The 15,970-nt window shown below is 38.3% G+C and overlaps 1 protein-coding gene across 3 annotated transcripts in view; it reads left to right on the forward strand.

The window, feature by feature from the left end:
* The first annotated feature begins 43 nt into the window (after positions 1 to 43).
* The window catches only part of LOC109914047 (coiled-coil domain-containing protein 91), a 155,417-nt gene continuing 139,490 nt past the window's right edge, over positions 44 to 15,970 (forward strand). Inside the window, exons 1-3 of one of the 3 annotated variants that reach the window (XM_048607656.1) lie at positions 44 to 1,682; positions 3,574 to 3,652; positions 15,358 to 15,542. In XM_048607656.1, the coding sequence (XP_048463613.1) occupies positions 1,653 to 1,682; positions 3,574 to 3,652; positions 15,358 to 15,542 (294 nt within the window). In that variant the 5' untranslated portion in view covers positions 44 to 1,652. The remainder of the gene's footprint in view (positions 1,683 to 3,573; positions 3,653 to 15,357; positions 15,543 to 15,970) is intronic. The other 2 variants (XM_048607658.1, XM_048607657.1) reach the window with 2 other exon arrangements.

Here is a 15,970-nt window from a genome sequence, read left to right on the forward strand (position 1 = left end):
CCCAAAACGTCACCTTTCCTGCTCCTCTGATGCTGCTTGGCCTGCTGTGTTCATCCAGCTCTCTACACCTTGTTATCTCAGATTCTCCAGCATCTGCAATTCCTACTATCTCTACCTAATGTTTTGTTATTTTTGATTGTACCAACTCCAACCATTATTTTATAAGTGTTCTATTATCGCATCCTTTATAATAGATTCAGGCATCTTAACTACTACTACTACTAATAATAATGTCAGGCTAAAAAGCCTGTAGTTCAACATTTTCTCTCTCCCTCTTTTCTCCAATTGTAGAGTTACATCTGCTACCTTTCAATGTGTAGGCACAATTCCAGAATCTGTAGAATTATGGAAAATGACAACTCATGGATCTGCTATCTGTACAGCTTCCTCTTTTCAAAATTCTAGACTGTAGGTCATCAGATCCAGGATATTTATCAGCTTTCAGTCGCATTGTAGGAATATGTACCTTTTATTAGCTCTTACTCTTCTAAGAGTAAATACTCTTAGAAAGGAAGGTACTTCCTTCAAGTGACCACGACGAAGTAAGATGATAACTCACTAATGCACAGGTAATAAAAAGTCAGCACTTCTACAAGTTTACCGAACCCTGACTGATTTGTTGAAAACACAAACGCTGCATGAAAAATCATGAAAATGTGAAACCTAGTAATAGTTGTTGAAGCCAAGACTTAAAAGATAATATGTCATAGAGGCCAAAACAAATAAACAATTGAGAATGAACAGAATTTATAACAGATCTACACTGGAGTTGGAAAATCAAAAATGATCAGCAACAACATTGACAACATCACCAACAACGGTGCAACATTGACAGCATCAGAAACAAATGTCACAATATTGGCAACATCAGGCACAATTCCTACAACAAGTGCAGCAACCACAATATCCCCTGTGCAGCATGTCACCCCATCAATGAGTGCAATGAATGCCAACTCTACAATGTGCTACAACCTAAGTAATGCCATGAGTAATCTTTTGAGTAAAGAATGCTAAATAAGTTATAATGAACTCAAGAGGTGATTAGTTCAATTGTATAAGTCATTTGTTAATCATCTTTAGTTATCACATATCAATAAACTGTTAATTATAGGGATAATTATGTTGATGTGTAGGCATGATATGTATAAAGTTGGAAGTTGTCATGATTCAATGAGCAAAAGACGACTTATGTGGATGTTCACATTAGGTATATGGATGCAATGTTGTATTAATTGTACCACCATGTATGTCCACCAACCACATGGAAAAAGATCAATTGAAAATGCATTCGCTGACGCTCTAGTCAATGTCATTTGAGCCCCATACAGCAAATCTGTATGTCGCTGTCTAGGATAAAGAGCATTTCTTTGGCTTCTTGTGTTGTATTGATCTGTTGTTATGTTGTGTTAGATTGCTGCAAATACTTCAACTTTATCTTTTGCAGTGATGTGTTGGGCTCTTTCATTGACCATGGGGATATTTGTGGTATCCTGCTTCAGTGATTTGTTAAATTTTCCTATACTGTAGTGAAAATGCATACAATTCTTTGAAGCTATGATGAAAATGTTTCTTGACAGATGTATTGTTTGAATGAATATTATGGGATATTATAATTGCATACGTATTTGATCTTTGTAGGTGCGCAGTGAAAGATGGATGATGATGAGTTTGGAGGATTTGAGGTATGTATTGAACTGTGCAAAATAAGTTTATGCTTGGCTTCAGATTCTTGTCTTTTTGTTTGGTTAAATATTGGACATGTACCATTCAAGTGATGGGTGGTACATTGTGGTGAAATAGTGTGGTTTGCTTTTGGAATCATATTTTGAATTTGGCCCAGACAGATGGGAGTAAAAAAATCTCAGTTAGCTTAAGGCAATGAAGGTATGAAATGGATTTTGGCAGTCTTACTGCAGTTCCCAGAAGAACCTCATACACAGAATTGCTTTCACATTTGCTGTAAAGGACCTCATTCTTGCTAACTACCAAGACAAGGTGAATAGTAATTCCTTCTGGAGCTGTTTGTGGAGGGGACCAAGTGTTTTTTTTTTGCATGTAGGCTTTCCTTTCAAATAAGAAGGGGCTCTGGATGCTGTGTTTTATGGTAAATGCTTTTAATTAATCTTGATCTGATTTTTTTTAATGTGCTTACTAAATAAAAGGAAGTCTTTAGTATGGAATGGGCCACATTCTTGTCATTAGCTGACTGCAACTTAGAAGCAGCATTTCTTGAAATCCCTTTCTTCTGCTGCCATAGTGATGTGGTTAGATCCCATCACTTAGTACACCAGCAGGACTTTTTTTCTCCTGGAAAACATTAGCTGCTTTGTAAAATCCCTAGCTGGTAAACAATTTTAAAGCATAGCAAGTGAATAACTACTCAAATTATTTTCAGGTGAAAATTCTTGCAGATATCAGAGAGAAGAACGTTCGTTCCATCAGTCTGGTTGGGATTCATACAGTACACTGAAAAAAGAGTTTTGTACCAAAGCAAACTGTATCATCTGATAATGTGTATATATATATAAAAGTCTTTCTCACCATCCCCCTCTGTGTACTGTAGGATCTCATATTGGAATATGAAGATCTTGAAGTGTACCACTTGGGTTTTATGGAAAGAGCCCTGTAGTGACCTGGCCAAATGAGTTGAAACTCATGTCATCTTTTGAGCAATTAGCCTGTTGAGGTCCCAAAACAAGAGCGACAGCTTCCTTGAGCAGATATAAATTGATTCGAGTTAATCTCTGAATAGATTCTCCTTAACTTAACTGAAACTGACATTTATTGACTAGATTGTTCACATTGAAAGTGCTCATATTCAGTTTTGGAAAAGCAAATTATCGTAGCAAAATAAGAGATTTTTTAGTAGAAGTAAATAATGACCATTATAATTGAGTTACTTTGCTCAGAAATCTTCACTATTTTCTTTCCTTCTGTTCTCTTCCAAACTTTGAGAAATAGGCCAATTGTAGTAGCCAATCCAGCACAGATCCCCTACCACAGCAGAGGCTGCAGATTGTAACTGTGATCTTAGCTGGTTAGTGTGGCTCAGTGCAACAGTAAGTGTACTTACTGAGCCATCCAGGGAGGCATTATTTTTATTCAGCACAGCACACAATGTTTTCATAGCTTTGACTCTGTGCCTTGAGAGCATTATGGCACGAGAACATTTTTGTAGATGTGTGAATTTTAAATTACTCTTGGTGCTGTTGTTTTATTTGCGGTCTATTCATATGGGAGAATAAGACGTTTCTCTGACAACTATTGTAGTGTAGTTTAAAAACTTATTTTGCACTGGGTAGGAGGGGAAAGAGAATTATTTCATAATGAGCAACTGTGTTCAAAACTTAGATATTGCATCAAAATTTGACTTCAGAATCTGTTAAATGCCTAACTGCATTCAGCTTCACATTTTATGAAATGGGTTCCAAGTCAGCCCCAAGCTACCTTCAACTCAGCACTTTCTCATCTTTCAGTTTTATTCTGAATAAATTCTGATGATTCGTCATTCTTTTTAAAATATTTTTGGGAATTAATTGAACTGTGTTTTTTGTAAAAAAAAAATATGCTTAGGCAGCAGAGAGCTTTGAAGATGGTGAAATGGGAACACAGTCAGTCTCACCAGCCATCCCCTGGGCAGCATTTTCTACAGGTAGGTGAATCTTCAATTTATTTACTCTGCCTGCTTGCCTTAAAACTACTGTAAAAATTACATTTTGGCTTGGATTTATTTTGCATTGAGTCTTAATTTGGAAAATAGAGAACTGAGAGACTTTGCATATATATAGTATGGAAAGTCATAACTCATGGCCTGAATTTTGCAGGTAACATGTAGTGCTATAAATGGTTTATATTTCATCAACTGACACTTATACATGGTGCGATGCACCATATGTATGGGAAACTTGTGTTTGTTTAGTAAATGTATTATGTAATACATACTAATGTTATTAATTCATGGGGTAGATCTAGTGAACTTTATGTTCCCAAACTGGTGTTTAAATTACTTATTAATGACACTCACTTACTGTGGACTGATAAAATTTTCTTTGCCTTTCCACCTGAAGAAGCCAGTTATGTATATGATGAAGGTACATCATGTCTAGTATTATCAGTGCATCTGCATATTTGGACTGCAGTCTAAATATTGTCATTCAGTGATTTGACTCTTTGCCAATGCATTCAGAAATTCTCTTCAAAAAGTAGTAATTGCCTCATTGGGAGCAACCAGATATCTGCTTTGTTTACCAAACAATTGAGCATTTAACTGTGCTGAATATGGGTGTAAAAGGATTAATACTGAAGGGTGGCATAATCGTCACCCACAGTGGTGAAGTCAGATGGATTTCTGGGCAGAATAGCTTAGGATCTTGAAGGGGTGAGATTGGTCCTCCCCAAAGACTGTAACAAAGTCTATCATATCAATTCAACCTATAGTTGCCCATGTGCAATAAGCTACAAGAGACTCTTCTAGTTAGACTAGTAAGTGATTTTCCTGTACCACACGAGATCCCACAGTTTTATATAGTTCACAGAGATGATTCAGTAACCTTCAACATGAACGGTAGCTCATATGGCATAGAAAATTGCCATGTCCATACAGTGTGGTAGTCAATGGTGTGGATTTGATCTGACTCATGGTACCTGGAGAACAGCACAGTGAGATCTTCAGACTGAGCTTTAAGTTCTGTGCTCATAATCACAGTAGAAGAGAAGAGCTAAAGATTTAAGAAGGTTATAGAAGAAAACCTTGTGGCAATCCTAAACAAGGAAGTATACTCCACTGAATTGTAAAATCATTTCACACCTGGTGAGATAGATGTTCAAGTGGAAAGGCACTAATCTCTGGAGAATGAGAATTTGTAACTTCAAAATTACAAACTCCATAATTATTAACTACAAATCAAGGCAGTGGTCTGTGGGTGTGGTCCTGAGTCACAATTTAGTGATGAGCAAACAGACATTGAACGCTTCTTGAGTAAAGCTTAAATCCCAGTTGGGCCAGGGGAGCTGTAAAAAGGTGCACCAATCCAAGCGGGAAATGCAAGAAATTAAAAAGTTAAAATTTAGATTGAGCATTGCAGCAAATCTGCATCACGATTCACGACAACAGAAATGGAGCAAAGTGCCACGAAAGAAATATTAATCCAAGTTTGTAGACTTGGGCATATTGCAACGTGAGTAACCAAAGTAATAGCATTGAGCAGCTTAAAAGATTAAGCAGACCTGGTGTAACAGGAAAAGAAAGTTTGAGAGACTTTACTCAGTCCATAGACAAGGTCAGGAATCCATCATAAGAGCTCCGATAAAGACAAGAACCATTTGTTTAAATGGTGAGGAGTGGGAATTGTTTGTTAAAAAGGGATTTTCTTATTAAAATCACACAGTGGGGTCTGTACAGTGAAGTTGTGAAAATGGCAGAGATTCTCCACTTCAACCGTGAGAAGGCAGGAATCTACTCTTGCAGCCACAAAATGCAGGAAAGACATCCAGTACAGCAGCAAAGAGCAGCAGAACTGGTATTACTGTGAAATAAAAGTTTTTTTTTAAAGCAGGCAAAATACATAATCACATTAATAAGTTATGTCGTCATAAATAATAGTGCCAGGAAAACTTAATTTCAACGTGGGCATCTGAGAGAAAACACATGGAAACACAGAAAAGCTTTCAAATTCCATAGTAATTCTGAAGCTGAACAAATAAATACACTTGTATGCATAATTGTTGTGTAACCAATGATATTATAGTTCACGTGGGGGTAAAAGCAGCAATAGATATTTTTGAAGAGGTACTAAAAGCCTTTGACAATGATTTCAATCTTAGGGCTAATAAAATTCTTGAAAGATTAAGGTTTAGTAGACGACTTGAATATCAAGTTGAATGTATAGACGATTTTTTAAATTATCTGATTAGTTGAGAAACCAATTCACTTATTAGGCTAGATACCAGATACTAAAAGTGCTCGTCAGTGCTGCAAAGCAAAGCAATCTTACTGGCACAGACAGTGCTTGACTATGGTGAAAATAAAATGAGTCATGGTTAGGTAAGTGGGCATTCTCTCAAGCAAGAAAAATGATGAGAAAAGCTGTCAATCCTGATGAAGAAGCTTTGCTAATGTGATTCAAGGCTGCAGGAGCAGAGAAAGTTCCCATCTCTGGTACTATCTTGCAAACGGGACTTATCCTGGCATAAAAGATAGGCCACAAGAAACTCACCTGCAGCAATGGATAGCTGGATCAATTCAAAACAAAACAAGAAATCCTTTACAAGCAGTGAGTAGTGCAAGCTGTCAGTCACAGCGACAATGACAGATGATTGGCTGCAAAACAGTCTTGCCCAGGTTCTGAATGAATATGCATCAAGAAACATTTATAATGTGGATGAAATCAGAATGTTTTACTCTATTTTTTAACCAAATTATTCTTTATGTTTAAAGAAGATATATGTAAATGTGGAAAGTGAAGCATAGACTGTATCACTTTAATGGTTTGTACCAATGTGGATGGACTGAAACAGCTGCTCCTGTTTGTGATAAGAAAGTGCAAGAAGCCATGTTACTTTGAGTGTCAAGAACTCCACACACGATACAGGGCTAACAAAATCACCTGGAAGACATCCAGAATTTTTGAGGCATGGATTAGGAAAATGGACAAAATGTATCAATGGATGTAAAGGAAGAATATAATCATTAAAGACAACAGCCCCTTGCACACCAGTATTGCAACCCTCAAGCAACATTTGCTCCCTCCCAGTATCATGGCCAAGCTCTGACCAATGGATCAGTGAGTGATTTAGGAATTCAAAATCAAACTACCGATTGTACCTGATCTTTGAGATTATCAAAGCTATCGAGGAAAAAGCAGGAGTATACCCCAACTGTTTTAGAGGCCATGTTTTTGATGATGACGGAAGCCATATCTCCAACTTCTTAGCCATGCTATGTTCAAGTGAACTAAACATGTGCAAGATGCCAAGAATGAGGAGGAGCATGGTGAGGCCAATCAATGTGATGACTAACCTAATGTTGCTCACCCACGGGAAGCTGACATGGAAATATCTGGGGGAGACTACAGTGGAAACTTGCGCTGATGTGGATAATACTTCACTGCAGACCATAACCAACAGATGAGGCAATTATAGATGCAATATGTTCTTAAACTCAGGAGGCTGATGAGTGCCTGCTGCTCACCTGTATTATTTCTCTAGCTGAAATAATTAAGGCTGTGGAAATATTCCAGAATTTTACACTGCTACATAAAGAAACAGAAAACATGTTTGACTGCATTGGTGATATGATGAACTGTGTAGCATTTAGCTGAAGACAGCATACAGAAAATGATTAGAGTTTTTTTAGAGTTAAATCTGAACATTTTTCAATACCTTTTATTGTATAAGGTCAGGCTATTGTGAGGTGTGAATAAATTAAGATTTGAGTATTGCTTAAAAAATTGACGTTTCTTGTCTTGCACGCTACAGAAAATTTGTAAGAATAAAAGTTAAACAGTTATACTGCATGAGAGAAGAATGTTGATTGGTTGGCAATTGGAATCTGGTCAAATAATCTTTTTAGCAAATGCATCCATTAATGCTGATTTGAAAGTTAACTGTCAGGCTGAGGTTACCATGAAGGTCCCATCTTTTCAACACCTGCCCTTACCTGAGATATGGTGAAACTCAGGTTAAGCCACCATCAGTTGTGTCTCTCCAGTGAAAGAGCAGCCCAGTGGTCCTCTGGGACTATGGTGACTTTATATTTTGTTTGAGTAGTAAACCAAGAAGACGACTCTGGTGAGAGCATGGCTCTGAGAAATGAACCAACGAATAGCTGTCACTGATTTTGTTGAGGAATCCAAAATTGAACTATTGATTGTACCTGATCTCTGAGATTATCAAGTCTTTCGAGAAGAAGCAGGAATATAACTCAACCGTTTTAGAGACTATGTTTTTTATGAAAAAGATGTGGAAGAAGATGATGGAAGCCATATCTGCAACTTTTTAACCATGCAATGTATGTTCATGGAGAAAGCAAGAATTGCAGATGCTGGAGTCAGAATCAATACAGTGTGGAGCTGGCAGAACACAGCAGGTCAGGCAGCAGAGGAGCAGGAGAGTTGACGTTTCAGGCCCAGACCTTTCATCAGGACTCTGAGGCGACCGCATGGTTAATGGCACCGGACAAATTAAGAGAGGTCCTGGATAGGGTTGGGGTCTGGGGTGGTGGAGAAGGTCTGTGTTTGGAGGAAGGCACAAGTAAGTTTGGTGTACTTACGATCCTTGACATCTGATAGGGTGGAGAAAAAGTGTTGGTTGAGGGTGTAGATCCTGCGCAGAATGAAAAACGGAGAGGTCCCTTGCAGGTCTGGTAGAGAGAGGCTCTGAGCTGGGATATGGTTGAATCTACTGCCAGAAGATGCCGGCGCATGGCTGCGAGTGTGGAGCTGAGGATCTGCAGAGAAAACCATTTTTGGAAGCCCTGGATGTATTGTAGATAACAGTTGCCGCGGTTGGGGCCAAACTGGGGTGGTCTGAACGTTGTTCGGAGTCCATTGGGGATGAGCCGATTATGTAGGCAGGTACTGAGAAAGGAGATGTGGCTTTAGTAATGGGTTTGTTTCAGTATGTGGTCAAAGAGCTTTAGGGCTGAGGAGATCCCGGTGGGTTGCAGTGGGTGAGAGATCGACTGAGGTCTTTCTGGTGGGAGGAGGGCAACTTCTTCAAGGTGGGCGTCCTTGGAAGAGGCTTCGCAATGGGGTTATAAGTCACTTGGAGATAGCAAGAACTGCAGATGCTGAAGTCAGAGTCAATACAGTGTGGATCTGGAGGAACACAGCAGGTCAGGCAGCATCAGAGGAGCAGGAGAATTCACATTTTGGGCCTAGACCCTTCATTAGGACAGTCTCGATGAAGGGTCTAGATCTGAAATATTGACTCTCCTGCTCCTCTGATGCCGCTTGACCAGCTGTGTTCCTCCAGCTCCACATTGTAATGACGATGTGTGTTCCTGTTCTTTCTGTTTGCAAATAACACGGCCCTGTGTATTAATATATGTAGCTTCTAGTACAGGCAAGTGAGCCACACTGCAAGTCTGAGTGGCAATCCTATATTTCTTGTTAGCATAATTCATTGTATATTTAGGATTATCCTGCAAATGTTGGACACAGTTGTAAGTACAGACTGATTGGGTATAGTCATTATCTTTCTTGTTGCTGAGAGCCAAAGGGGTATGCTGTTTGATATGATCTGCATGCCTTTGACATGTATGGCCTATATACCTGTCAATACACTGTTACTGAGTTTTAAGTAGAACAATGAGGCATATGTCATTAAGTTATCAGATAATGAACCAAATTAGTGACATTCACTTATAGCCATTCTCTCTCAAAATCTGGATACTTATACATAATAAAGAGCATTGTGTTTTCCCTCCGTTAAATTCCCAACATCTATATACCATAGTTTAAGTGCCGATATATGGGTTCTGTTAGTTTTAGTCTCTTTAGTCAGCTGTACCGTACTGAGCATTTCTCTTCTCACCGCCACCATTCAGATGTCTGCTCACTGGGATTCTATCAGTAAATGGGCCAGAAAAAAATGGCTGTACGAAAACTAAGTTACACCCACCTTAATTAAGTTGACAAATTTATATTAATATAATTAATTTTGGCTATTTCCAGTCAGTTCTAACTCTCTAAATAAACTAAAAACTTTTTGATCTTGTGGAAATTCAATGTAGTTATATCAAAGTCTATTTACTGACTAAAAGTTGCATCTTAGGTGAGTCTTGGACTGATTCACTAAAATACTTTGACAAGGTTTTCAATTGTTTAACTTAAATTGGTAATAATTCACAATTTGGATGTATTTAATTTTTAGTAAATATTGGCATTACATTAATGGTTCACATGAAAGAAAATTCCATCCATCTCTGCTGCAAGACATGTTGTATAGCCACATGATAGTCCAAAATGAAACTAATGGAGAATATTGCAATGAATGTTGTTGATACTGTGGGTTGAAAGAGTTGGTATTGGAATATTTTCAGTTATTACTGAGGGAATGCTTATTTTCAATGCAAGTATTTTCTGCTGACTTTGTATCATGTGAAAGTACAGGTATCATGCAATCTTGGCATTAGATTTCTTCTTAAGTAATATATGCCAAAAGTAAACTTGTATAAACAGTGAACAGGATATTTTGATCAAGTATCAGAAATATTGAATTCAAGTGAAAAATGCCCCATGGTTGCATGTGGTCTTTTCAGATTTAGAGAAATGCAGATCTTTGGCCGTTGATTTGAAGCACTCAAGGGGAAAATGAGCATGAATATTGAATTAAGGTATTCAAGGCATAATTCGTGAAATAAGCACCCGTGTAGATAAGTAGCTTGGCTGGGGATTTGAGATATTGTCCAGGGAAACATATTTAATTATGTATTCCTATAATTTTAGTTTTAATGTTTTTATTGAAAGGTAATGAAATATAAAGTAACATGTATGTTATCAAACAATAAAGTAACCTTCAGTTACTTTTTGGGCAGATCAGAATGGAAAGAGCTCGTTGTAACACTGCAATAGCATGACTCTTCCTGATCTACTGTGAAGTCTACAATGAACTCTTACCCTTGTTTTGAATGAGTTCCAGATATGTTAATAAGTGATTTTTTCTGTTTTGAAACATGACTGCTCCATGGTAATCCAAAGCAGATGATTGCCAACCTATGCATCAATAAAAACAGACTACAGGTGAAACTCAGTAGATATGGCTTTATTTGTGGAGAATAAAATGGAGTTAATGTTTTGAGTCTAATATAACTCCTTCCAAAGTTAAATTTGTTATTTTAAAAAATTCAGGAGATGTGGGTTTTGCTGGCTGAGTATTTGTTGCTTATCCCCCCATTACTTTTGAGAAGGTGTGGTGAGCTGCCTTCCTGAACTGCTGCAGTCCATTTGGTGTAGGTGCATACATAATGCTGTTAAGAATGGAGTTCCAGGACTTTGACCCAGACCCAGAGGAATGGTGATATGTTTCCAAGTCAGGATGGTGATGGCTTGGAGGGGAACTTGCAGGTAGCAATGTTCCCATGTATTTGCTGCCCTTATCCTTCCAGATAGCTGTGGCCATGGATTTAGAAGATGCTTTCTAAGGAGCCTCTGTGAGTTTCTGCATTATATCTTGGAGATGGCACTGCTGTGTGTGTGTGTGTCTTTGTCCTAGAACACATCAAGCTTCTAGGATGGTGTCGGAGCTGCAGTCATCTGGGCAAATACAGAGTATAGAAGAGTATAGAACAGACAATAGAAGAGCTGAATATTATTTAAAATGGGGAAAGTGTGTAATAGGAAGGTAAATGATTTTCTTGTGTTCAAAGGTTGGGTAGGTTAGACTTGTCCTCATTAGAGTTTAGAAGAAAGAGAGGAGAACTAATTGAAACGCAAAAAAGATTCTTTATGGGCTTAACAGGGTGGATATGTTTCCCATTGTGGGAGAGTCTAGGGCCAGAGGGCATAATCTCAGACTAGGTAGTCAGCCATTTACTTCAGATATGAGGAAAATGTCAACCCTCTGAAAGAAAAACAGTCTGTAGTATTCTTTACTACAGAGGTCTTTCGAGGCTAGGTGCTTAAATATAGTCAAGGTTGACATAGACAGATTTTTAGCCAGTAAGGGGGCAAGGATTGTAGGGATAAGGCAAGAAAGTGGAGTTGAGGGTTATCAGATCAGCCATGATTTCATTGAATAATGAAGCCGACTTGATGGATGAAATTAGCAACTTCTGCTCCTGCTTCTCAAGGTCAGTGAAGCTGACATTCCATGACTGAACGACAATATAAAAAGATAGTGAAGAAATGGTGATATAAATCCGAGTTCAGGATGGTTTGAGTCTAGGAAGCAACTGTATACACAGTACTCTAGCTGTGATCTCACCAATACCTTGTACAATGATTGCAAAATACCCATTCTTTTTATTCAATTTCCCTTACAATAAACATCGACATTCCATGTGCCTTCCTGATCATTCAATATATCTGCAGACTGACTTTTTGTGATGTCCTCTGTACTGCAGATTCTGTAGTCTCTCTACATTTAAATAACGTGCTGCATTTCTGTTCTTCCTGGCAGGTTGGGCACGTTCACACTTTTCCACATTACACCAAATCTTTTACCATCTCAGTTAACTTATTATGTCACTTCGCAGTTTCCTTGTGCGTCTTCACAACTAGCTTTACTACCTTTGTGTCAACAGCAATTTTGGAACCATATTTTTGGACCCATCATTGACATAGATTGTAAGTAGTTGAGGTCCTAGCACTGTACCTGTGCATTCCATTCATTGCATCTTGCCAACCTGAAAATAACCCATTTATGTATACTCTATTTCTTGTTGGCTAACCACCTTCTTCCTTTACCCATGGTAATACATTTATCCTCTACACCATTGACTCTTACTTGTTTTGATGTTAGAGTTTATAACATCACAGATGTGGCTATGAAGAAAGTCTTTTACAATGTATCCTCATGCAGCATCACAAAACACAATTTAAAGGAAGTTAAATTCTTGTGTAAAATGCTCTTTTTTAAAATTGCCACAAGCCCAGTCTCTGCAGTGATGCACAATATCAACTTGAATTAGTTGATCACACTTGTGCTTGTTGAATTCAAACACAACTCCTGCACTTCAACACTTAATCTTGACTGATAGCTCAGTTCAAAGGTCTTGACTGAAAGATGACGTTTCACAAAGTCCATTTGCTGCTTCTGGCATTTTGCTAGCTACTATCAGTTCTGAGGAAGGGTCACTCGACCCGAAACGTTAACTCTGATTTCTCTCCATAGGTGCTGTCAGACTGGCTGAGCTTTTCCAGCAGTTTCTGTTTTTATTTCTGATTTACAGCATCTGCGTTTTTTTTTGGTTTTTCCATTTACTGCTTCATTGATGGGAAATAAATAGGTTGATGGTGCTTTGAAGCTGAAAATTCTTTTCGTGTATTTGTCAGGATTCCTCATTTAACAAGCATTAGCAGATCATTGCTATTAGAGGACTTGTGATGCATGTTTTGGGACATCCTGGTAAGATGTCATGTAAATTAGTTACTTTTTGTTAATTTTTTTATTCATTCGTGGGTTGTGGGTGTCTGTATCTAGCTGCCTTCAATAAGGAGGTGGTGAGCTGCCGACTTGAACTGCTACAGTCCAGCTGCTGTGGGTAGACCCACAATGTCGTTAGGGAGGGAATTCTAGGCTTTTGATCCAGTGACGGTGAAGGAAAGGTGATATATTTCCAAGTCAGAATGGTAAGTGGCTCGGAGAGGAACCTGCAGGTGGTGGTGTTCCCTTGTATCTGCTGTTCTTGTCCATCTAGATGGAAGTGGTCGTAGGTTTGTAAGGAGCTGTTAAGGATCTTTGGTGAACTTCTGCAGTGCATCTTGTAGATACACTGCTGCTACTGAGTGTCAGTGGTGGAGAGAGTGGATGCTTGTGGATGTGGTGCCAATCAAGCAGGCTGCTTTGTCCTGGAGGTAGTCATTGCCTGGCATTGTATGATGTGAATGTTATTTGCTGCTTGTCAGCCCAAGCTTGATATTGTTCAGATCTTGTTGCATTTGAACATAGACTGCTTCAGTATCTAAGGAGTTGTGAATGGTGCTGAACGTTGCGTAATCATCAGTGAATGTTCTCCCTTCTGACATTATTAAGGAGGGATGGTCATTAATGAAGCAGCTGATGATGGTTGGGCCTAGGGCACTATCCTGAGGAACTCCTGTTGAGATGACTGACCTCCAAAAACCACAGCTATCTTCCTGTGTGTCAGGCGTGACTCCAGCCAGTGGAGAATTTGCCCTTGATACACATTGATTCCAGTTTTGCTAGGGTTCGTAGATGTTACTGAGTTGAATGCAATCTTGTCAAGGGCTGTCACTCTCACTTCACCTCACCTCATCTTTGTTCCACATTTACTGGTGCAGTGGACTTAGTTCAGTGTGAAAATTACAGTATAAAATGGTGGCCATCTCTCTGATCCAGTTTCACGTCTTCTACTCAGGATTACTGTAAGGGAGCCCTTGGCTGTGTTTGCTTCAGTTTAATAGCCGGAACTGAACTGACAGCCTGGAATACACAATTCATTTTGCTGTGCATTAAAGACTTTCACTGTTGGTGTGAGTGTGAAACTGACACCTCAGCTAGCACACAAGCCCCTGTAAGTGGATTTAACGCATTCATGTTCAATAGCATATCAGGTATTTTTTGTCTTCCTCTGAAATTCTGAATGCTGTTTGGTGTACACTTGTTTAAAATTTTGTTTGCTCAGAAAGGTGCTCTGACCAGCATAAGTGAAGTTGACAGTGTTTAATGTACTTCAGTTGCTACTATTATGGAAGTGTAATCATCATATAGCACTTTTATATGGAAATATATTTCCCTCCATGAAAATCTGCTATTTCACTTGTGAAGGATTCTTTTAACTTGACTTCTAAACGTGGACATTTCAGTGACAAATGAAGTGCCATATACCTAATCAGTAATGAAGTATATAGGTTTGGAAAAGAAGACCTGGTGTTTTATAGTTCTCTTCAGAGCTTCTTGCTGATGGAAACTTTAGTGAACCTCATCTTCCAGTCTCCATATTATCTATGAGGACATAGAATAATGAGTTTTTGTGGAAGAGAAGAGCTTAGAGCTTGAATTTTCACACACTAGTTAGATTATTTGTGAATAAATGCAAAATACTATGGATGATGGAAATCTGAAATAAATGCACATAATGCTGGAGAAATCAGCAGGTCTGGCAGCATTTGTGTAGAAAGAAACAGAGTTAATGTTTCAAGTCTGGTATGACTTCTTCAAAACAGTTCTGAAGAAGGGTCTTAATGGACTTGACTGTTTTTGAAGATTTACTTAGATATTTATGAAAGGGAAAACCAGAGGAGATTGCTTTGCATTGCTTTTTGCTTGATATGACAGGAACTTAACTCCTTGTGATATCTCTTCAGTTTTCAGTTTCAAGTCTGGCAATTAAGCTACGTTAATAGTTTTATGTGAGTTTCTTAAAGGATGAGATTTTAACTGGAGTCCTTAATAAGGCTAACATTTATCAGTGGTTATAATGACATTGCTTTTTGAGAGAGCTTAGAAAATGTTCCCTATGTTGCAGCAGTTATTACATTTCAGAAATGCTACTTTGCCTGTAAAATACTTTGGGTTGCCTTTGATTTGATTAGAGAAGGCATTATTTTACAGCTCTACGTATGAAGTTGCCAGTATGGTTAGAAACAAGTTCTGCAATTGTTACCAACATATTACAGTGTTACTTTAATTTCTTTGTGATTCTTCTAATTATACCTTTTCTTTTTCCATTAGGACAGGCAGTGGAACTGGCTCAAAGGTCTTCAGATATCCCTGAGCACCAAACTGCAAAATCTGTTGGAATCTGCACTGCAGAAGCTGTCTCTCTTCCAGAAGATGAGTCTAACTACACCTTGAGAGCTGAATCAGAGGAAAATGCCCTTTTGGAACAAGGAACATTAATGGAAAAGGGCAAACATGTAAGTTTGCTATTGAATTTAAGGAGTTGGATAAGAAAAAGAAAGAAATTTGGGCTACCAAAGAATCCCGTAATTGATTGGTCCAATGATGCATATGTTACACTATGGTATAGTAGATAGTGTCCATTTTGCACTCTTGCTCAACATATTCCTTTCTTAGTCAGATGATCAGGTGGTTAATTGATCATTGTAAATGATGATGAGAACAGCAGGAAACACATTCTGGGCTCTCACCTCACTTTGATCAGTTAAAAAGGTGAATTGGAGCAGGTAATTGATATAGAATTGTGACTAACATGAAGGATCAGGACAGGAATCATATTTTGAAGATTCTGAAGAAAAACTAGATCAATTGATAAGAGTTCAGATATATGTTATCGTTCTTGTAGATGTGATTCAAGAAAACAGTGTTCTGTTTTCTGGGTGTT

The sequence above is a fragment of the Rhincodon typus genome, chromosome 18 (assembly GCF_021869965.1).
Source record: "Rhincodon typus isolate 14 chromosome 18, sRhiTyp1.1, whole genome shotgun sequence".
NCBI classification, from domain to species: domain Eukaryota; kingdom Metazoa; phylum Chordata; class Chondrichthyes; order Orectolobiformes; family Rhincodontidae; genus Rhincodon; species Rhincodon typus.